Source organism: Hesperophylax consimilis, chromosome 21, assembly GCF_061612785.1.
Source record: "Hesperophylax consimilis isolate HC1 chromosome 21, BYU_Hcon_1.0, whole genome shotgun sequence".
NCBI lineage: Eukaryota > Metazoa > Arthropoda > Insecta > Trichoptera > Limnephilidae > Hesperophylax > Hesperophylax consimilis.
Genome location: NC_142856.1, coordinates 13,216,011 through 13,239,808, shown reverse-complemented (window position 1 = coordinate 13,239,808; position 23,798 = coordinate 13,216,011). Strand labels below are relative to the sequence as shown.

The 23,798-nt window shown below is 31.6% G+C and overlaps 1 protein-coding gene across 1 annotated transcript in view; it reads right to left on the bottom strand.

The window, feature by feature from the left end:
- Nucleotides 1-10,602: 10,602 nt before the first annotated feature.
- The window catches only part of LOC149413624 (uncharacterized), a 110,079-nt gene continuing 96,883 nt past the window's right edge, over nt 10,603-23,798 (bottom strand). Inside the window, exons 2-3 of the mRNA XM_089644551.1 lie at nt 14,436-14,511; nt 10,603-12,491 (exon numbers count right to left, since the gene is read on the bottom strand). Of these exons, the coding sequence (XP_089500677.1) occupies nt 10,603-12,489 (1,887 nt within the window). The 5' untranslated portion in view covers nt 12,490-12,491; nt 14,436-14,511. The remainder of the gene's footprint in view (nt 12,492-14,435; nt 14,512-23,798) is intronic.

The following is a 23,798-nucleotide window of genomic DNA, read 5'->3' as shown; positions in this document are numbered from 1 at the left end:
CCGCCAAACACAGAGCACTGGAAGTAAACACGACTGCACACTACCGAGGTTCGGTGACTACTCATCTTTTATTATTTTACTTATTTCTAATTCCGTGGTAGGTTTGAGATATAATGATTCCATGCTTTCATGCACTAATGTTATTTCATTGGCTAGATTATGTGTGATTTTGTTGTGTATATTATTAGCTAAGGAGGAGCCAATGTTACAAAAGAAATTGTTAAAGTGGTAATAATAAAATACAAAACAAAAAAAACTTTTTCACTTATTCTACTTACGTATTTTATACTTTAGGTACTTGGAAATATAGTAATCGTTTTTATACTACCCACACTCAGGCAGTGCCTTAGTGGGTTTTCATTTATTGTTTATACTATTTGTTATTATGTATTATATTATTATATACTGTTTGTTATTATGTATTTTATGTGTAAAGAAATGAGAATAAATAAAGTTAAAAAAAACTAAAAAAAAAAAAAAAAACCAGGGTGACACTGAGTGTAGGTACCACTCTGGAACCGTACGGCCATACAATTAGAGGCGCTACTACATACTAATATATCGTCGAAACGTGTTCCACTATAAGAACGCTACAAGCGGTGCGCTTAACACTGATTCGGTAGGAGCGTTGGAGGTCACTTGGAGGTAAAAAATTGAAACTTATTTTTACGCTTCATACCTCGTCTAAATATAACACATTTCTTTCTAATATCCCTATGAAAACTCATAAATTAATTATTTTACCACTCCATTTAGCCAGAAGTCTACACAATTTCATATTCTCAAAAGTTTTCGCCCTTACTCGTTAATTAATTCTTGCATTCCATTTCACTGACTCCAACGATGCAGGCAGCAAAACTCTGTAAATACACTCAAAATTCAACTAGAGTTAACGCATGTCGTAATCATTTAATGATAGTTTTTTTCAAATAAATGTGGCGTCGAGAAGAATCCAGATTGACTAATTAACAATAAACCGCTCGACCTACTTAGGTACGTACTTTCAGGTACGTACTGACAGCCGAATGGTAAACAAAGCAACCTACCTGCTACAAGCACCTACTTGCCTATCGGCGACAATACGATCGCGCAGTCGGTCTGGCACATTACGAGAACTCGTCAAAAGGTTCGAGTCTACCGCCTATGCATAATTGCCGCACGGCCGAAGATTCCCGAAACACACAGACTGTGCGAGTGTCTCGGATTTAGTTACAATATCACCTACCTACTACTGTCGTCGGCTGTACAATATAAATAAGCCCAACGCAGCGAGCAGCCAGTATTCTGTCTCTACTACCGCCGGCTACTACTACGTACAACCGTACTACGGAAATTTGACCCAGTTTCGCGAGAATTCCATAGTGAATAATAAACGTGTAATATTGCGACTGTAAAATCATCTTTCAATTTATCAATAAACGCTATACCCAAGATATTTTTTATATTAACACCGTACAGAAAGTACCGTAATTATTTCTGTCATTGCCTATGTCATCTTTTGAAATGCCACGTGGAATGTATTTTAAAGGAAAGGAAGGAGAGGAAGTTCTGGGTGTTAAAAGGTATCAAGGTTGGGTAGGAATCTAGGGATCAGTGTATCCAGGAGTGACGAACATATGAATATATCCCTCCCACTGCGGCGCAAGGCGATGTGTCAAGAGACCAGTTGAAGAGGTCACAGGGTCTCCGCAAACCAACCTCTCCCGATCTGGCCCGCTCCGCATCTGGTGGGCAGGCGCATCCATCACCCGATGAACCCGGGCACCCCTACTTCATCACCAAACGTATCGAACCACTTGGGGTGACCTATCGCAGATGAGATCCAATAAATGGTTCCCGAGGCTGCGGTACCCAAACCAAAAGTTTTGTGGATAAATATTATTTTTATATTATAGAAATAAAACAGTAATTACTTGGTTATATTAATGAAACAATTTACAGATGATATTAAATATTTCATAGTGGGTACCTACTTCATGTTTCCTTGTGATGTCTTATTTGTGGAATGTATATGATAATTAATTACCGACTGAACTGTGTACTTTAAAGTTGTGTGTGTAAGTGTGAGTGTGTTAGTAGGTATAAGAAATGGTAATTTATAAAGGGATGTTTAAGGGCATTGAAATGTTTATATCGACTTTGTTTTTATAAAAAACCCTTCAAGCCACATTTTTTGGGAATATTACATTTCAGTGGTTTCACAATATAGATTATTATTTTTTTTTTTTTTTTTGGAATTATTTTTTATTTTTAATAATAAGTTTACATGGTACATAATTCATTTTACATCTTGGGTTTTTTTACTACTCTTCCATTGAAAGCATTTGCTTGTGTATGGAAGGGGAGTGTACATAAATGTTGTTGTTAGTTAGTACTTAGATAATTCATTGTACATAAATGTATGTTTGCTGTAGTATTTTTTTTTGATAGTAGTGAAGGATAATATATAAATATAATAAATTTTAATAAAGAAAGAAAGTTATGGAAAACTAAGGATATTTGTGAGATTAATTAAGTGACAGTAGTTTTTTTTTCAGAATATTTTTAAAGTGTCTCTTGACAGAGAGCAGTATTTGGGTTTTATCATTAATGCTTCTGATTTCTTCTGGTAGACGATTGAAAAAAGTTCTTCCCTGGTAAGTATAATGATGTTGTGCAAAAGACGTATTTAGTTTTGGGCATAGAAAAACATGTCTAAGTCGCGTTCTGTTTTCATTTAAAAATTGATATTTATCTTTTTCTTTTATAATTTGGATTAATGAGTTTTTAATATATAGGTCTTTAAATGTAGGTACTTGAAATTCTTCAAACAGGCGTTCTGTTGGGTAGTCAAAGGATTTTTTTAATAAAATTTTAATAATTGTTCTTTGTATAATTTCAATTGGAAGAAGGTTACATTTATACGCGGATCCCCAACTAATAATAGCGTATTGTAAAGTGGATTGAACTAAGGCATAGTAAATTAAATATAGATTTTTTATCGACAGAAAGTTTCTAATTCTTAAAAATATATATATTAATTTTCTAATTTTTTTTACTACTTGACATATTTGTTCCTTCCATTTCAGATTTTTATCAATAATTACTCCTAGATATTTAATTTCATTTGTTGTTTTTAGTACTGTACAGTTTGATTTGCAATAGTTTTGGCTGTGAATTTTAGTATTATTATGTATGACAATGTTAAAATTTTTAGGAGTATCATTTGTATGGATTGCAAATGGAATTACAAATGTCTTTTCATTATTAAGTGACAGTAAATTGGTGTCGAAAAAATTCTTGAGCGTGTTGATGTCTTCTGTGGCCTTTAATTCTACTTTTTCCCAAGTCTTATCACTTATTATTAATACTGTATCATCGGCGTATGACGTGATTTGACCATGTAAAGGTTGAACAAAAATATCGTTTACATATATAGTAAATAGAATTGGTCCAAGCACTGTACCTTGGGGGATTCCAAAGCTTGTAATCTCTTTATCACTTTTAACACGATTGATTTTTACCACTTGAGGACGGTTTTTTAAGTAGTCGGTGATCCATTTAATCACGTTGCCTTTTATGCCGATATTATTCAATTTTTTTAATAGCATCTCATGGGATATGCTATCGAATGCCTTTCTAAGGTCAATAAATATACCCGCACATTTTTTACCTTTATCTAATGATTCGTGAATGTATGAAGTTACGTTAGCAATAGCATCTTGTGTGCTGAGTGATTTTATAAAGCCAAACTGGTTTTTGTGTAATATTTTATTATTATCTAGAAAATTTACCAATTGTTTTTTTACTATTTTTTCAAAGATCTTTCCTATATTAGAAATTAGACATATTGGGCGATAGTTCGTTGCTTGATGTGGATCTCCAGATTTGTAAATAGGTGAGATTATTGTGGTTTTGTAGTTCATTGGAAAAATTCCATTTGTTAAACTTAAGTTTATTAAATGAGTGATAGGTTTTATTATGTGAGGTTTCATAGTTTTTAACATGTGTGTCGTAATAGAATCAAAACCGGGAGACGAACCTCCTTTCATATTTTCTATTATTTTCGAGATTTCACATTCTGTTGTTGTTTCAAACATTGAAAGTATATTATGTTTCTGTATATTTTTATTTTTATGGTTTTCTTGGTTTGAAGGCTTATGGATATTTTTCGCAAGATTTTTCCCAACATTTGCAAAGAAGGAATTAAGTATGTTTGCACATTGTTTAGGCTGTATATTGGCATCTATAATTTTTTTATCATGTTCAATGTACTTAATGTTTTGTGTTTTTTTTGTATTTTCTATGGCGAAATTAACAGTTTTCCACATTTGTTTATGGTTATTTTCTGAAGATAATATTTTATTTTTAAAATACTCTTCCTTACTTTTTTTAATATAAGATGTTAATTTATTTTTATATTTTTTATAGAAAATATATGCTTTTTCATCTTGGGGATTTTTTAAAGTTATTTTGTAAAGTTTTTCTTTATTTCTGATAGATATAATAAGCCCTTTGGTAATCCAAGGCTTTAAACGTCTTAATTTTGATTTTATGTGTGTTGTTATCTCAGTTGTCGAATTTTTAATGTGTTGTGACATAATATTTTCGAAGTTAGTCGAACAAATTTCAGTATCATCACTGTTTAAAACATTATTCCAACCCTCCTTTTTTAATTTTTCAGAGAGAATAGTCATATCTATTGTTGATTTTTTGGTTATTAAATTATGTTTTTTATGTTTAATATTATTATTATACAGAAGTAAGCATGAGTGATGATCAGTTATGTTAGTTTTCCAAACAATTGATTTTATTTTGTGAAGATCTTTAATGTTTACATTTATCCAAATGTGGTCTAAACAAGATGGAGTATGTTCTTTTATTTCCCTAGTATTTTTATTTATGCAAGATATAAAATTTTGTTCAGTCATACAATTGATGTATTCATTTTTGTTATTATTTTCTATTTTTTCATTAATATTAACGTTAAAATCTCCTACGACGAAGCAAAGTTTATTTTTTAATTTTAATAATATGTATTTGAGGTCATTAATAAATGTAATAATATTCGAGCCATGCGTTCTATAGATAGCTATTAGATGGTATATTGATTTGCCGAGTTTGAAATGTACTTCGATGCAGTTTACTAAGTGTATTGGATGTTCTATTATGTTAACAATACTAAATTTATTGCTTGCAAATATTATTATTCCCGAATTTTTATTGATGTCTAATTTGGTAGAAATATAGTTGTACTCAGGTAAGTGATAAGACGGTGACTCATCGTTTGTAAATGTTTCGGATAACACTATAAAGTCCGGTTTTTTAATTAAATTATTTATTTTTAGAATTAATTCATCTAAATTTTTTTGAGCGCTACGGATGTTTATGTGCATAATTATTTCACAATATAGATTATTCAAAGTACAAGATGTTTGAGTATTTTTTGCTGAGTAAGGCATTTTTAGTACTAAATACTAAGTTATATGTACACAGCGAAACAACGAATTACAAAGAGAAAAATGAAATGTAATGGTGGCAGTGCACAAAAGCTCAAAAGTTTAAAAGATTGTTACTTTCTTTCTAACGTCCCAACTGCTCCCAATCTTCTGGAGCCTGTTTGACTATGACATGAATGTTGTGTGTTTAAATGAAGTGGGGAGGGGAATGAGTAGGGGAAGAGGAAGGTAGGAGATTACATGACTATTCAGATCTGATCACCAAACACGGCTTTAGCCATATCAAGCAACGTTTCAATTACACTGTTACACTTACATAAATAAATTGTCAAGCTCGATAGAGCATTAATTAATAATAAACAAATTCAGAATGGTAGTCTTAAACCAGGGCGATACTGAGAGTATATTTCAGTTGTAACTTATTTGCTTAAAAATGTTTCGCGGTATTTTTAATAATGGCAATAAGTAACGAATAATTTTATGATATATCATCTCATCACAAAAAGCTAATTGTTGGCACGATTCGCACCGACTTTTAGTTTTAGCGCAACAGCCATCATAGATGCCCGTTGAAAGGGGTAAGATTCACGTCATTCGAGCTCAGAGCTTGAGCTTGGAGTCATAATAATAATATTTATACAACAACCCGCTCGCTAAGCGTTTCTGCTGAAAGCCTTCTCGTATTATACCTTTACAGTCTAGGCGAAATGAGAGGCGCTTAGCAAAACACTTTGCTAAATACTTAATCTAACGTTTACCTTGGCGAGGAATTTCTCATTAACTTCTTGCCTGTGGAATCATAATTTATACATTAAACTATGGAAGGAGTTGCGGGCGCAAAATTGTTATTCTGTAAATTCGGTGGGGAAGTGGTAACTACTGCTTACGGTTCAGTTTTTAAGTCGCAATGTAAAGACCGAGAAATCTGACTGATGACTCATTCACAAATATAATTAATTGCTTCAGAAAATTTCATTTTGGGAAAGACAAAATCAACACTTAAAAATAGTTTTTTTTACTACCACACATATATTTATTTTGTTTGACTGACGATTCAACCTTCCTTCTCAAGGACGGGCTCTTAAACTGCTATGAACTTTTAAAATGTATTTTAATACTTTCTTTTTTTGTTTTGATTGAGGATTGAACCTTTCTCTCCATAAACTGTAGTCAACACCACTAACACCTAGGCCAAATGCAAATTTGATGGTACTGACATTTATTTCGTATATTAATTGCTGTATATTTTTATAATGTCTTCCAATTTCAAAAAATGTTCGTGAGTCCTACAAAGTTAGCAACGAGTTTATCTGCCGAGTTCCAGGTCGATCGGCTGTCGGGAAGTGGGTTAATTTTCACATTCAAGATTCCATTTAATTTATTCATTCATTCAATCAAAAAACAAAATCGATGTTCAAATAGATGCATTAAAAAACGAAATTATTTCTTGTTTAATAAGTTGGTTTAATATTAGAAGGGAGAGTTTGGTAACACTGAACTGAAAAAAATATCAATGTAAAATTTTACGCCATCCTTTGATATAGCGCCCTTGAGGTGATTTTGCGCAAAAACGGTGCTATACAAATCATAAAAATATTTATTTTATTTATTATTTTTAATACTATCTTACAGTCCTATTTTAGATATGAACCCATTTTCCGTCCGTTATATCTCCTCCCTCCACTCTTTACTAATTCCGGTCACGCCTCCACCCCCACTTCAACACCTATATATGTTCACCCAAAATTTGTAATATTTTTCATGCTTAGTTAGTATGGAATGGTTGTTCCGAAACCGGTCGGCGTTAAAAAAAATAGTGGATAAAAAAAGTAATATTGTATTCATAAAATATGTTTCTTTCGGATTAAGAAAATGTTTGATGGGCTTTTCCTAAGTTCCTTCAAATATAATAATCTATCCAATGTCAATAATATTAATAAAAATAATTATATTTTTTCAAAAATGAGAGTTCACCTTGTAATTCGTTGTAGCCGCCCTGCTTATCGAACTGCTTAGGCAGTTTTTCATTGTTGTAATGCATTTTAATTTTTTAATTAAATTATATCAAAAGCTATATAATAAATTTGCACACTTGGATGCCAGAAATCGCTCGAGTGGGTCAAATCATTTTAACATTATATCGCTCTTTGTGAGGTGAAATTACTTCTAACATTATATTGTTATATTATGTTTGGTTAAGTTATATTTTTAACATACTCCTGTTGTGTTCGGTTAGTTTAACATAGTATTGGTGTGTTCGGAGGGTTTAATAAACTATTGGTGTATTCGGTTGGTTTAACATACTATTGAAGTGTTCGGTTAGTTTAACATAGTATTGGTGTGTTCGGTTAGCTTAATAAACTATTGATGTTTTCGGTTGGTTTCACATACTATTGATGTGTTCGGTTAGCTTAACATAGTTTTGGCGTGTTCGGTTAGTTTAATAAACTATTGGTTTATTCGGTTGGTTTCACATACTATTGATGTGTTCGGTTAGTTTAAAATAGTTTTGGCATGTTTGGTTAGTTTACTAAACTATTGGTGTATTCAGTTGGTTTAACATACTATTGATGTGTTCGGTTAGTTTAAAAGAGTATTGGTTTGTTCGGTTAGTTTAATAAACTATTGGTGTATTCGCTTGATTTAACATAGTATTGGTGTGTTTGGTTAGCTTTTAAAGATACTTTAACCATAAAATTCACACGTTAAGTTGGGCTACGTTTGTTTTAAATATAATATCGTTGTGATAAGTAAAGTTAGTCTGCTTTAAGCATAAAATGGTTACATTATGTTCTGTTAAGATATTTGTAACATTAAATCAGTGTGTTAGGTAACTTTAAACATAATATGGTAATCTCGGTTTAGGTTAAGTTATTTTTAGCAAAAAATCGCTCTGCATAATATGAGTGTATTTTCTTTGAAAAAATAAATATTTTTTGTATATTTTTCTACATTGCATCAATCCAGGCTCTCTCTGTACGGTCTCTGCATCTGATTTCTCTGCTTTGGACAAACTGGACATCTTGGTTTTGGAATTTTCTATAAAATACAGCACGTGTAAAGAAATCATTCATCTATTGCTCTCGTAGACCTAAGTTCCACTTACCTTACCTGTGATCACTAGTAAAATTCAGTAGGTAGCAGAAAATAGGTAGGCATGGCACGATCAAGTAAATAAACTACAGAAGAGTATGCTGATGCCGATGCATACAGAAATGTGAATGGAGCTAGGAGTGTGTGCCAATACAAAGTTTTGTGGCGGTTCATCCTATCTGCCTACACCTGTCAGGGTAGTGAGTTACAGAAGGTACCAATGGTTAAAATTTAAAGTATACGATATTAGTCTTGTTTGAAATTTATTAAACCTTCCACTGGATTTTTTAAGTAAGGTACATAATAATAAATTAAAAAATAACACTGCAAACTGATTTTTAATTATTAATTTCTAATTTGTATAAAATTTTTGAAAAACCTTTCCTTCTTTAGGAAAAATCTAATCTTTGTCAAAAATCAGAAGAAAAGCCTAATTAGCTTTGAAAGAAAAGTTTTCTGTAGAAAAAAGAGAGTTAAAGAAAATGTTGCTAGCATTGATTGAAAATGTACTATAAAAGCCCTCCTAAACAAGAAAAGTGCTAACATGCCTGCGAAAAATTTGTCGAATAACACTTCATAAGAATAAAAAATTGTTCGAAAAAAGATGTTTGCTGAACAGATATGTTTATATATATAATTACATTGATAAAGGTTCAGGATGAAACGAAACCGGTTGGTTTTATATATTGAAAATATAAACAATAAAGTAGTATTAAGCACAAACTAGTTTTATTATAATTGTGTTCATCCACAAAGTGTTTGCTACGTGCGAAAATGTATCTACTAATATAAAAAAAAAAAACAAATTAAAACTGTAAAATCGTTGCATTAATACGAGATTACTTAATATCCAGTAGATGATTGATGAAAGACATAGTAGGTGAAGATGTCAATACCTACTTACGTAAATGTTGCCGTTTCAAAAACCAAAGAAGCCGAAGCCCAGTCAACAGGGTGAAGATTTACCTGGTTTAATTATAATAGCATGACGTCAGCACTGAAGATCCAGTAAAAATAGTCTGTGAAAGCTTATCAAACTGATTAAAACCTATAAGGTTTTTGAATGAGGATCCAATCTAGTTAAATCAAAATCTACGGAATCCGGATTGAAGATTTAATATAAAATTCACGAATTCCACCTGAAATTCGTCGAGCAAGTTTTATTCTCAAATTAAAGTTTCTTTTTGGTTTTCCTTTGACATTGTGAGGAACGGCTCGAAAATTTTTCGAATAATGAGCAATTTGGACTGTTTTAAAGTAAAAATTCTTGAATCCTTTATTTTTCTATTTTAATATTGATGATATTATTACTAATGGGTTATTATATCATATGTTTTTATTATCTGTAAAATTGTAAAAATTCGTATTGTTTAAAACTCTTAACACAATATTGCTTAACATAAAAAATAGTAAAACATAATTTAGATAAATAATAAAAAAAAGTCTTATTTTTTGAATAAGATAAGATAATTGTTATTTTCTAGTTGAAAAAAAGAATTATTTTATTTAATTAATCACATAATGTATTTATTTTGTGAACATATTTATCTTACAAATATAATGTAAATTTTGAATATCTTCTTAACAAAAATAAGCAATGTTGAATGGCTTATGCGCTTAGTAGATATGTAACAAATATAAATATAATTGTAAAATAAAATAATATAAGCCCAGAATATGACCACTGATTCTTAAATCGAAATCGAGCTCGTAAACATTTGTTGTTTAAAGTCTCGTGTTGGTAACCAGACTTTATTAAAAATCTCCAAATACGTGTAAAAGGATTAAAAAAATATCTCAGGGATTTCAACAGCAGATGCAAACAATGGTTAAATGTATAAAACAATGTTCAGATAGGAATGTTCAATTTGTAAAATTTAATAATACTCGCATAATTTTTCAAATAGTTTATTAAAATTTCTCAGAAATTGACTACTGAATGGCATGAAATTTAATTAACGTATAGAGATATATTTTATTTTCAATCGAAAAAAATGTCTTTTACATCGTTAATAATATTTTTTATTTACAATAATATTTAAATATTTACATTAATTTAGAAATGATTGTGCTAGAGGGAAACGTAGTCCGTGAAGGATGAGCATTGAGCTGGGAGGGGTGGTGGGGGGATGATATCTTTATCCTCGGAGTGGTAAAGGATTGAACTACCTTCCACAGTTACCCTCGGTCCCAGCTTATCATTTACTGGAGGAGTAGGAGGTACTTCAGAAGATGGTCTCAGAGGTCTTCTGGGGAGGGTGGCATAGGAAACACTCGGCAGCGAACAAGAAGACATTGAAGAACCGGCACTCGTACTAGAAACTTGCGATCCTTTATATGGAATATCAAGGAGATCGGGATATCTCTGAATGTCGGAATAAGGGTCTTGAGATACGGAAACGGATATATAAATATTACCGAAGCCACTCGCAGGCATTACGCTTGAGGAGAACTCCGGCGGCGGTGGATAAACACTTACAGCCGTAGAGTACGTCCCAACTATCGGTATGACAACACCTTGGGCTTTGTCTTTGTATGAATGAAGCGTTTCGCGAGACTCTAGAGATGAAAGCGGAATTGAAGGAGAATTCTCTATAAGCCTCGCTTCCGAATCAGACACACGCATCATCTCGGAGTTCCATGCTCCAGGTGATTCTCCAGTTGTTGAAGCTATAGATATATCTAGAAGCTTCTTCTCTTGGTCTAAAAGACTCACACTTCCCTTCATTCTGCCTTTTTGCACGTTTATTCTCCTTTTACGTTGGAGACCACATATTAGACCAAGGATTATGCAAAACACAACCGTGACTGCACCTCCACAGACCAAACCCAGAACTGGAGACACCTGATGGGCTTTACTCAGAGTTGTAGCTGTTACGACCTGCGGCAAAACTAAAGATACGTTTTGGCTGATCACTCCTAGTAAGTTTTTGGCCACACAAGAATACTCGCCGGAGTTGGCATCAGTCAGATTGACCAGTGTTATATTGATCCATTTCTCCAGCACTCCTTCGTCTAGTTCTATAATAAGTGATTGGTCTGCATTTGTGGTGTTACGACTATCCAGTGGGTACCCGTTGAAGAGCCACGTCACTTCTGGCTCTGGGTCACCTTTTGCCAAACAGTTGAGTGTAGCATTTTCTCCAACATCTCTCTGGACCATCTTCTGGAAAACCCTTACGCTCGGAGAGCAAGCAAACTGTTGAGGCTCGACTTCTGCCCATTGTTTATTCTTCACACTTTCCGGCTCCGTGCAAATCAAAGAAACCGATGAAAGCTTACTTGCTAAAAACCAGTTGCGTAAAGATCTTAAAGCGCAATCACATTTCCAAGGATTATTTTCCAAAGCCAAAGACTTCAATTTATGAATCGGTCTGAAAACGTTGTCTGACAACGTTTCAAGCGCATTTCGCCTCAAACTAAGCACCTCTAATTGGTACAAATTGATAAACGCATCGCGGTGAATCTCCTGCAGCTTACAATTTTCAATCTCCAAAGACCTTAAATGCGGTAAGTTAGGGAACTGCTGGAGGGATAATTCCCTTAATGGATTTCCGTTCAATATGAGCACTTTAAGCCGCTCATTACCAGCAAACGTCCCAGGGGGAATTAGAGAAAGTTGGTTATCTGACAAATCAACTTCGATAAGGATTTTCAGATTTTTGAAAGCTTCTCTGTGTAGGACTGTTAGTGTAGTATTTTTCATGAAGATCTTCTGAAGGTTGATGAGTCCTATGGAGTAGAAGGCTTCGCTCTTGAGATAGGTGATGGAGTTGTTCTGGAGGTCCAGGACTTGAATATCGGAGCTGATGTTGGGGAGGATGTTGAGCCCCGAAGAGGAGCAGAGGGCAGTCTTCTTGCCGGAGGTCCACTTGCAGCGGCAGGGGAGCTGGCAGTCTGTCCAGTCACTCCTGATCGCAGTAGCTATTGTTAGCAGAACAATAACCACGAGTTGCATCTCTGTAATTAAATAATTACAAGTCAGAATCATCATAACTAAAATTCTTCGTTATTTTGGAAATGATTGACCTTTTCACGGAATACTATTTTTCATTCTGTAATTTTATAAACGTAAATTTATTTTCACGAATACGGCTCTGACACAACGGTTGGGCTGAAATTGGCGTATTCACACAAATAAAGTGTTGTAAACACAATAGTTATGAATTTGAATGTTAAAAAATTTAATCATTTTTTATTTCAAATAAGGATTTATAAAATTTTTGGAAAGAGATGTCACCATCTCAGTAAATTTTATTTTGATAACTTTATTCAGGTCGATAAGTACCATAGTATTGATTTTTACGAATTGACAGCTCATAAATTTGGCAAATTTTGATTTTTCTGATGATAAAATTCGAATAAATAAAAATCTTATTAATTTTGTTCTTTAAATATTTTTGAAAAGCATAAAATCTTTTCAGAATAGTTGAGCTTGTTATTTTTATACGACAAGTTACAAAATAAAATATGTTTGTTCAACAAACTCCCAGCAAAGGATAAACTAAACACCAATAAAATGTTATTACTTCTGTTGGAGAACTTCATCAAGTTTTATATTGTTGGTTAGAAATGACATGTGTTATTTACTTTAAGATGTTTTTTATGGGTGAGTTGGTTATACGAATGCTTTTTAATTTTATTTGTCTAGACTATAGACTGACCGTCATACGTCCTACTAAAATAGAAAGTACTCTGCACATGAAAATATGTAAAATAATAATGTTTTTTTCGTCTGTCAATACTTTGTGTTCAAACTTCTAAGTATCAAACTCATACGTAAAACTTGAAAGTTTCAAAACGTTCAAAGGACACGTTTGCGTCGTTCACCTTTGTTGAAGAAATTTTGAGTATGAGGCAGAATAAACGCGGCATTTCAATTTATTATTTCGCAAGAGCAAACTTGCAAAGCTTGATATGTTTTTATAAAACGTGTTTTTATTAGTCAAACAAAATGATAAATTAATAACCCACGTGTTAATTATCAAATTATATTATGTTAATTATCTTTCATGAATGAATTCAGTTCAGAAATTACGATCACGTAGGCGTAAATTGTTCAGTGCTTCTCGAATCTCAGTTTTATGCCAAATGCTTGTTTTAGAGCAAATCAGGCAGAAAAGTAAAGCATCACAGTAAAAAAGTTCTGAATTTTTTTTGCAGGCTAAAGAAATTAGCTAATAATTAAAAACTCTATTTTAATAAAAACATGATTGCTTGACGAGTGCACAATTCACAAAACTTCAATAATTTTATTACGTAAATCCAATGATTGCGTTTTTAACTCAACTCTCAAGATGTTAAAAAAATAGTAAAGAAGCGGTAAAAGGGCGGTCAGTGGTTGAGTGGGCATAGCGCTTGGGTCTCACCCGAGCGTCGCGTGTTCGATTCCTCGGCTGGCTAAGTCCTCCATCACAACACAAGCAACATTTTCGGCTTTCTGTGGTGGTAGTAGATTTTCAAACATTGTTTGGTTATTCGTAACCCGGGAATGTTTGTCTTTCTTTTTAAAAAAAACAAAAAAAAAAAAAACAAGTCTTTGGGAATTCATAAATATTTAAGTATTATGGTTGTGCAGGTTCATCGACAAAACCGAACATTAAATAATCGAAAATACCAATTTCAACTATGATGTAATTTTTAAAATCGTTTATTGTAAATAATTTTTATTTTTTATTGCCCTTTTGAATACGTAACATTATCAAACAAATTTTTAGTTTGTTAATAGTGAAATAAAAAGTGCCTACCTCCACAAAAAGGTTGTGCTTCATTTAAAATAAATTAAGTTGATACTATTTTATTACAAACAATGGATCATTGTTTATGATTTATTATTCGCAATTTGTTAAAAAAAATTGTTTCGGGTGTTCAGTGAAAAAAAATGTTTCAACTAAATATTCTTACCGTTTTCTATGACGCCTCTGGATTGGCCAGCGGCGGTTCATGGCTCAGCTTGTCCTTAACGAATCATCGGCCACCCCTGTAATAATACAAAATAGGTTTTTGTTCATAAAAAAATAACAATAAAGGGAAGTGGTGGGCCTCCTCCAGTTCAGGTGAAAAATATCAAAAAGGTGAAATAGCAGGTATATAAACGATGGCCCCAGAAATCTCAAATCTATTTTATTTGAAATAAATATAAGAAATCGCTTGAAATATCAATAAAAATTGAAAATATCAACACGCCAAATAATTCATTATGTACTAATAAGTATTGAATTATTTGGCGTCTTAGAAATAAGACGACAAAGCTCAGTGGTTCAGAGCAACTGACCAGACATCAGAAGGTACTGGTTCAATTCCCGTTGGCGTCATTTATTTTTACTCGGGTAGTATTTTCAATTTGTATTGATATTTCAGGCGACTAATTATTGCTTATAATTATTTTTTATCCTTTATGCTATGCATAAAACCTTGTATTATAAACATTAGTTTATCGTTAAAAAATAATAACTATTTTTTTTCAGTTATTTTTGGAGTTGAAATGTTGTCCTTTTATTAAAAAATACTTTTATCTTTCAAGTCTTGCTGTAAAGCATTCCTGGTGATTTCATGACTTTTGGGTGTGACATATTAGAAAAAAAACATTTCTGATGTTGTTCTTTTATTTTATTATTTTTTTATATATTTTTTTATATTGGAACAATCGGTTTATTGTGTAAATATTTTCAGGAAATCGATGCAGCGCAATACCAAATTGAAATTTCCTGAAAATCTTTGTAGATAAATCGAATTTTAGAAAAAAAAATCGTCTTGGACTAAACAGCGTTAGTAATTTAGTGTTTTTTAAATATAGCACTCTAAGAGACTCAAGCCTCGAGCCGCCACTGGAGGTAATACAAAATTTAAGTATGTGTACAAAAATCAAAATTATAAATTTTTCATAAAATTTCAACGGTCAATTCAGAACGAGAAGAAAATAAAAATACAACCAAGATATAATCCATAAATAAACAACTCAATATATCGATATCTTCGGCCTTTTATTATGAAACAAATTGGTCTTACAAAACTAATATATAGACGGTAAAGTTCTCATTCGGAACCTACTTGTTATACTAAAATATACTTATTATTATACTAAGTACACCAATGAAAAACTCTGAAAGTTTATTCCATAGATTTTCACAGTTTTTTATTGGTGGATATAGTTAGGCAACAATATGACACCACAATATATACGGTTTCAATTTTCGATCTGAGCTTTACCCCGTTGATATAAACAATGAAGTACGAGAAATGGTTATATGATTTCTTCTAGTTATTTGATTCAATTTATTATTATTGCTCAAAATTGTGTGTCAGGTGTTAAGTTTTAAAAATTCTATAATAATGACATTAATACTCAGCTCTCAGATTTTAGCGTAGCTTTTGAATATTTAATCAATATAATAATTTAAACAGCAAGTGATTCTGCAATACCTCACAAGCGATTATAACATTTGGTGAGGTGTTTCGTCTAATGGAATCTAATTTTAGTACTTAACATTAAAAAAATCTTTTTGTATAAACATTTCGGTGCAGTGATTCTATAGTGCTCCCCCTCATTTGCACGCGTAACTAATAGTAATTCTCAATAATGAAAATTAATGCAAGATCTATAAAATAAAACTAAGCAGATTCTTCTACGAATTCTTGTAATATTTTTTAAATTAATTTACTAAAACAATAGACGAAAACTTTAAGTCCGTGGAAAAAACATCATGAATAAATTCGAAGATATTGTGAAATCTGTTGACTTTTTTACCACATAAATTGAAAAAATCAACAACAAAATGGAAAGTGAAATGATGAAAGAAGACATAAAAAAATTACAAATCTCCCAGGATCTACGCACATACATTTAAAAAAAAAACAGTGGATTAACTAGAAAGTAAAATTTATGCTCAAGAATATGAGTCCCAATGTAACAACATTGTGATATTGGAAAACTCATTGGAAAACCTGGTGGCTATGTTCCACAATGTATTTTCAAATGTCTTAAAATTATACTTCTGTTGATATGAATGCAGGTACATCATGGCAGCCTGTTTAAAATTGAAACGTTTAATGATTTGATTAAATTATTCGTTCATATTTTAATATTAACGTGTAATTTAATATTAATATCCCAAACAATTTAAGAGTATGAAAACAATTATGTACTTGTATGTTTCTTCAGAAAAAGTATTTATATTCTTGTTCCACATTTTTAATCAAATTTTGTCTAGTGAATGAATAAATGATTTGGATAAATCCCCTGGGAGGTGCCGGCACATCGAGTAAAAATTCAATCAGCGTGACGACTCCGCCCATGGGCAGACTTTTCATTTAACGATTTTATCCGCATTTGAAGAAAAAAAACTCTTTGTGTTTTTGTTCAACTTTTACAGAATTCGACTGCCATAATAACCAAAATATCAGATAATTGACCAGAATTCAATGCGGCGTGACTAAAGACAATGAAGCTTCTAGTTATATATTCGGCAGCCTTTATTCTCATTACGTTTTTTTTCTACCAATGTTTTTACAAACAAACGTTCAAACGACGGCCCCTGTGGGCGAGAGGTAAGGCTCTCGACTAGTGAACTGGAGGTCGCGGATTCAAATCGTGACGGGTACTAAAAAAATTTTCTTTATTAATTTGTGTTATTTTACAATTTACAAATTGAAAATGAAATACAATTATTTACGGCACGTTCTAGAGTGAAAGATACTCTCAGTATCGCCTTGGTGCAAGAAAACCATTTAGAATTTAAATCTTGTTTAAAATGGCTCTGACCGTATTTGGTGACCAGATCTGAATATCCATGTACTCCCTCACTTTCTTCTTCCCCGTCTCCTTCCCATCCCCACTACTATCAGCCTCACAACATACCACGATTGGGGCTGCCAAAGTCTCAATGAACGGTTGGGAGTAGATGGAACTCTGGTACGGTTTTACATAAAGAAAACCTTTCTGCTGGTTATTATGGGTTACTGTGGGATGTTTGGTAGCTAAAAGTTTAAAACTTACAAGTGTTCAAACGTTATCAAGTGTCGTAATTGTTATTAAGATAAACGGCTTTAGGACCTTTAATTTTGGATTTCGGGCAAAAATACTCAACCAATCTAAAATACTTTTTTTAATCTTAATTTTTTACTGGAACTAGGTCCCAATGATCGAGTGGTTAAAACGCTGTCCAGGTATGACCAAGATATCCTGGGTTCGATTCCTAGTTGTGACCGTTATCTTTTTATCTATTTCATGTGTTATTTTATATCTATCAGAGTCTCAAAATTCTTTTGTGAGAGCAATTCTGTGGTACAAAATTATATTTCAGCAAATAAATAACCCCTTACATATAAACAGGCTAGAACACAATCATAATACTCGTTTTAACTTTAAGGAAGGACTTAATGTACCTAGGCATACAAATAAATATGACAAAGAACGTTAAACTATATGATTCCCAGTTGTTTTAATATGTTACCCGCTGAAATTAAAAACTGTGCCCAAAACAAACAATTGGTGAACTTACTGAAGACTTGGCTTACTGAAAGAATCAATTTGCATAAGCTTACAAAGACATATTATTCTCAAGACTTTTGAAATTGTTATTTATGTTTTTCATAATTTTCTTTTGCTATATTTCTGCAAAATTATTATTTTTTTGTTTTATTATACATAATTGTAAAATGGAACTGTAAACTCACTATAATAAGATTTATAATGTAAAGAACCCATGAGACAAACTGCTAAAAACCAGTTTATCGGGACTTTTGTACTTTATATTTGTAGGTATAAGTATGTAATATATAATGAAAAAAAATCAAAAGCTTCAGCTAATGCATATCACGGTTATGTGCTATTTTACATGTTTATTGTGGTTAAAATTGTGATATAATATAGGCCATTTTATAATTAAAATTTGCTTGAATTGAGATGCAACTTTCAAATGTTAAGTTAATTGTTATTATTAGAAAAATAATCTTACCATACCTAAGCAGGCACTATGTCGACGTAATAATATATAAAATCTGAAAGGCGTTTTTATAAAAAGATTGTGTTCCATCGTAAGTCAGTCGTTAATTATAATTTAAAATGTTATTTTTCATTATTTTCATCTTTTATTTCTTCAAATTTTTTCAGTGGACCCAGTAATCCTTCGCTACTGCTAATGTCTTTCTCAGGCATCTCCGACTTATTCAACCATTCAACACATTCATTTTGGTGCAGAGGCATTGTTTTAATTATTCCTTGGGCGTCCCAGACTTCTGTTACCATTTAAACCAATCTCTAAACATTCCTGGCACTAATACAAACAAACGTTGAAATATGATGAATATAATATGTTCAACGATATCGGTCGACTGCTTTTTATAGAAAATAATTTTTTTTACATCAAACACTAACTCAAACAAAATTGCTAAAGTTTTACTCTAAAATCATGATTAATTGAATTTTTAATAGCCTGTGTTTTATAATTAAAACATAAAATAAGTAAAGTAGAATATATCCGTATTAGGTATTTGCTATACCTTTTGATTAATTTTATTTTTATTTTCAGTTAGTGGTGTATTTTGGCCTCATTTCCAAGCTTAAGTTTTATTTGAATCAGGCAGCCAGCCATTCCTCTTACCCGTAAGTCAATCCATGTCAAAGGTCAGAATAATAAAAGAGTACGTTTGATACGATGTACGAATGTGAGTGAAGCATGGAGTGTGTACCAAGATAGAGTTGTGTGGTGGTCTATACTCTGTACTACCACAATTATAATTCACTAGCTGACGTGTACCCGGTGTTGCTGGGGATTTTCCTTAGGATATAGACGTATTCGGTCACTGACTTTTTTGTAGGCCTTTTTAAGATATACAATTCCGTATTACATTATTTTGATGTATCTCATAAGTTTTAGCCAGCATTAGCAATGTAAGCGCGACCAAAAATATATATTTTTTACGACTTGATAAAGAAACATGTACTTTTTATAATATAATATGATTGCATTATATATTTAATTCAGAAAGAAATTCTCTAAATGATACTGAGAACTCTACCAAAAGCCGTTGCGTAGTTAAGAAGAACTAAGCGCACAAACAGACACACGCGGATCGCGACATTATTTTATACTTTTTAAAGATAATTAATAATGCATGTTTTTTTTTCATAACGCATACTTTCGCCCTTTGGAATAAGTTGCCTCCTATCAAACGTCGCAACAAATGTAAATAAAATATTTAATAAAAGAATATAACACATATTGTCATAAAATGTTCATTCATAAAACAACTTCCCATTCCCAGTAGCCAAAAGAAAACGTTTTTGCATCTAAACATTTAGAATGCTTAAAATAATATAAGTCATTCATTTTTTCTGTGAATTTAATTCACAGAAAAAATTCACCCTCGGGGTGCTTAAGAAATTAGTCGGTTTGTTTTTTTATGTATATTATGTTAGTTCATGTAAAATTTTACATATATAAACTAATATTGAACCTCAAATTTTTTACAGTATTTTGGCAGTAAACAACAATATTTTTCAAATAAATTCATTCTTAGAATGTATTTCAGACTTTCAGACATTTCATTCAACATCTTTAATCCTTTATAAATTAAGCAATTCTGTGATTCTGTTTTCCTCAAATGCGGAAATTTAATTCTAATGATATTTATGAATATTTTTTATGAATCATCAAGACATACTTCTCTACTTCTGGCACTTTTTTATTGAAACCAATTATGTTTCTCTCTCATTTAATTAACCTTTCCTTAGTATACTTATTAATTACTATATTTTTAATAACTTCGAGCTTGTTAAGGTTTCCTTTGCTGGCCAAATATAATATTGTGGAGCAGTAGTCTAATTGTGGAGCAACCATTATTTTAAAAATGATCTCTGCTTAAAGAGAAAATTTACCTAAAAATATTTTTTTGATAATTAATAACAGATACTACCTACGTATTATATAAATAGTATGTAGGTAAATAAAAGTTATTTTTTCTCTTAATTATTTGATGAAAAAAAAATTATGTTTTGAATAATTCCAACCAACGTAACGATATAATGTAAGAATGTAATTAAAAATTCATTATGTTTTTAAATTAGTTATCAAATTAATATAATCAGGTTGAAAACAAACAAAAAATAATCATTCCGCAAACTCTGGGTACATTTACAAAAATTGGTTTTTCATCTGCCAGCCTTCTGATAAAACTAATTAAGAGTTTTAAAATATTCACGAAATAATTGACGAATAATAATTACGGTTTATTAATTAGTTTGTACTACGCGGATTCATAAATAAACATGATCTGAATTCTGGCGTTATCGCATTTTATTTTCGGGGCGTTTGGCAAAGCTGGATTACATTTCATGTAGGTATGATTCGTGGAAATGAGGAAAAAATTATATTTTTAAGACCACTTTTATTTTACTACACCTAAACCTCACGGATCTCATTTGTACTGCATTCTGTCTATTTGTATCTTTCCTCTTTAAGTATCATAGTTCACTTCCACACATAACATACATCAGGGTTTGGTATTAGGACTCAAATGTGGACTACTACTGAATTCGTTAAAATTAGTATCATCAATTATTCATCAATATATTAGAGTCCTAAGTAGGTAGGTACTTTCATTATTTTACGTTTTTTATGCACATGGAGAAAAAAAAAGCTAATTTATTTATAATCTCTTCAAATTATTAGTAATCCGTTTAAAAATGGGAGTGCAGGCACTTAATGAATGAATTGAATACCTGAAAAAAATTTCATCTGATAGTATTATTGTCCCAGCGTCTGGACGATGTAGGCCCTCTGATTGGTCAAATTAAAATTGTCTGTTTCGGGTAACTTGAATATTAAGGCACGATTCCATACTAAAATAGGATCGCCTCATAATAATACGAGATTTCTTCAAAAGCATCGTTTCTACTCATATAATTTTTGGATAATATCGAAGAAAATATGTTTTAGAAAGTTCATAATCCATTGGATTAATTACATTACAATGAAAATTCTCCACAGTTACGTGATTATGTTTGACGTTTATAAAAATTCACGCGTTTCTTCAAGATGGCCGACAGAGCGCACCTCTGGCGGTTTAAAACCGAACCAAATGCCTGGCGCGAATATTTAAATATGCAGCTAACAATACTTGACTACTTACCATTAACAAGCGTTTTATAAGAAGATTTCTTCTGGAAGCTTATCACTTTGTAATGGCATTTATCATTATTATTTATATATTTTTTTCTTATTAATTATATCTGATTTTATATTGGCATGTTTTCTAATTTCTAAAATTTCAAAATTATTTATTTACGATGCTTTATATCCTGAGTGAAGTATTTTAAGACCTGAATTTTTATCGAAAGTGTGATCATTATTCAAAAGATTATTTGCAAACTCAGATTCACTATTTCCATTTAAAGCCCTGCGATATTTTTTAGTTCTGACTTCAAAGTTTCTATTGGTTCTACCTTTGTAAAATAAATTACAATCATCTCAATTGAGTTTTTAAACTCCTGATTTTTTTGTTTGAATTTTGCTATCTTTATTATTAAGAATATATTTCTTCATTGTTATTAGTGTAAAACGCCAGTTGAATGGTACCAGGATTGTTTATATATATATATAATTTTAGAAGTATCGTTATCCACAAACAGAATTCTACGCCATTGTTTATTTCTATCTTTAGAAAGACCGTTTGAAGAGAATGTGTTTAATTTTTTTATTTAGTATTTCAACTATCAATTTATTAGAATAACGGTTATTAAATGCTATTTGTCTTATGAATATATTGTTTTATGGTTATATGCTATTTGTTTTTTTCAGGTCTTAAAATACTTCACTATAATTAATTTTGAAATTTTAGAAATGAGGAAACATATTAATATAAAAGCAGATATAATTAACAAGAATTTTTTTATAAACTCTCTTTTAAATATTTTCCCACTCAACTGGTCTTTCCCGTCTGACGATATTGTAATTCCTAATTATTATAAACCCAGCCTACTCTTACCCCTCCCCCCTCCTTCCACTTCTTCTTTGCCAATTGCAATCTATATTTAATTTTTGACTTCGGTGTATACACAATAAAATGTAAACATTATATTTATTTATTTAATGGACAATTTGCATAGCGCCGCTTTTGTGAGATATCACCTCAGGGGCGCTATATTGTAATAATCTACCTTTATATATAGATTTTTACTCTCCTGATGAAGGTGTATATATAATCTAGCTTTAAACTTTATTAGATACAGTAACAGTTGTAGGTAAAGAATTACCACCAGTTGGAGTAAAATTAACACATTTTAATTAAACCGACTGCTAATTTCATCGCACAATTACCCTCCTTTTATTCATAAACACGGGTACAATTAATCAATATGTAATAATCTATCGTTAAAATTGTTAAAACTATCTTTAATTGTGACAAACTAAACGATATTGATTCAACTTTTAGACATTGACGGTTGTAACACATATTCAAGCACTGCAAGTCTCCTATGAGCTAATTATATTACGTACGATAACAGTTAATATCAGTTGTAGACATGTAGTCAATAAAAGTGTTTCATTTGAAATAATCCATCACAAATACGTAAAATTTCATTTATTCAAACAACTTTCATTCTTATTATGCGTAAATTTAGCATGTTATTATTAATTAACTCCTTCCTGTTCCGTGTTTTAACAATATATATATACTCACCCTCTCTCTGTGAATGTTCTAATATCTATCTATTAAATGTAACTGTTGTTAATATCACTTAAAATGGGCGAAGCTGAACTAAGAGCCGCCCGCAGGGCCTAGCAGAAAAAAACCCGCGGAGCGGGTTTTTAACTGCTAGTAGTATACTAATTTACTATCACAATGCCTGAACACGTGTAGGTACATAAAAACCTAGTATTTTCATATTTCGTCACTATATGTATATTGTCAAGACAAACACAGGTGCGTGAACACATGTTCCGATATTATTACGAATTTATTAAAAGTTCGAAAACGAAAACGAAATTTTGAGAACGGCCTGCAATCCCATTTTCAACCGGATTACGAATCATTTGAAGATATTCTTAGTAAATTATCGATTTCCATTTATCTCCACGTAGTGAGGATGAATGTAGTAGGGGAAATAGAAAGGGGGTGGGGAAGGGAAAGGTTTAAACATACCTGACTCTCCAGACCTTATTACCAAGCGTGACTTAAGCTATTTCAAGCCACGCGTTGATTCTGATTCTATGGTCTCTGACCAGGGTGATATTATTTACTATTATTTGAACGGAGAATCACGTA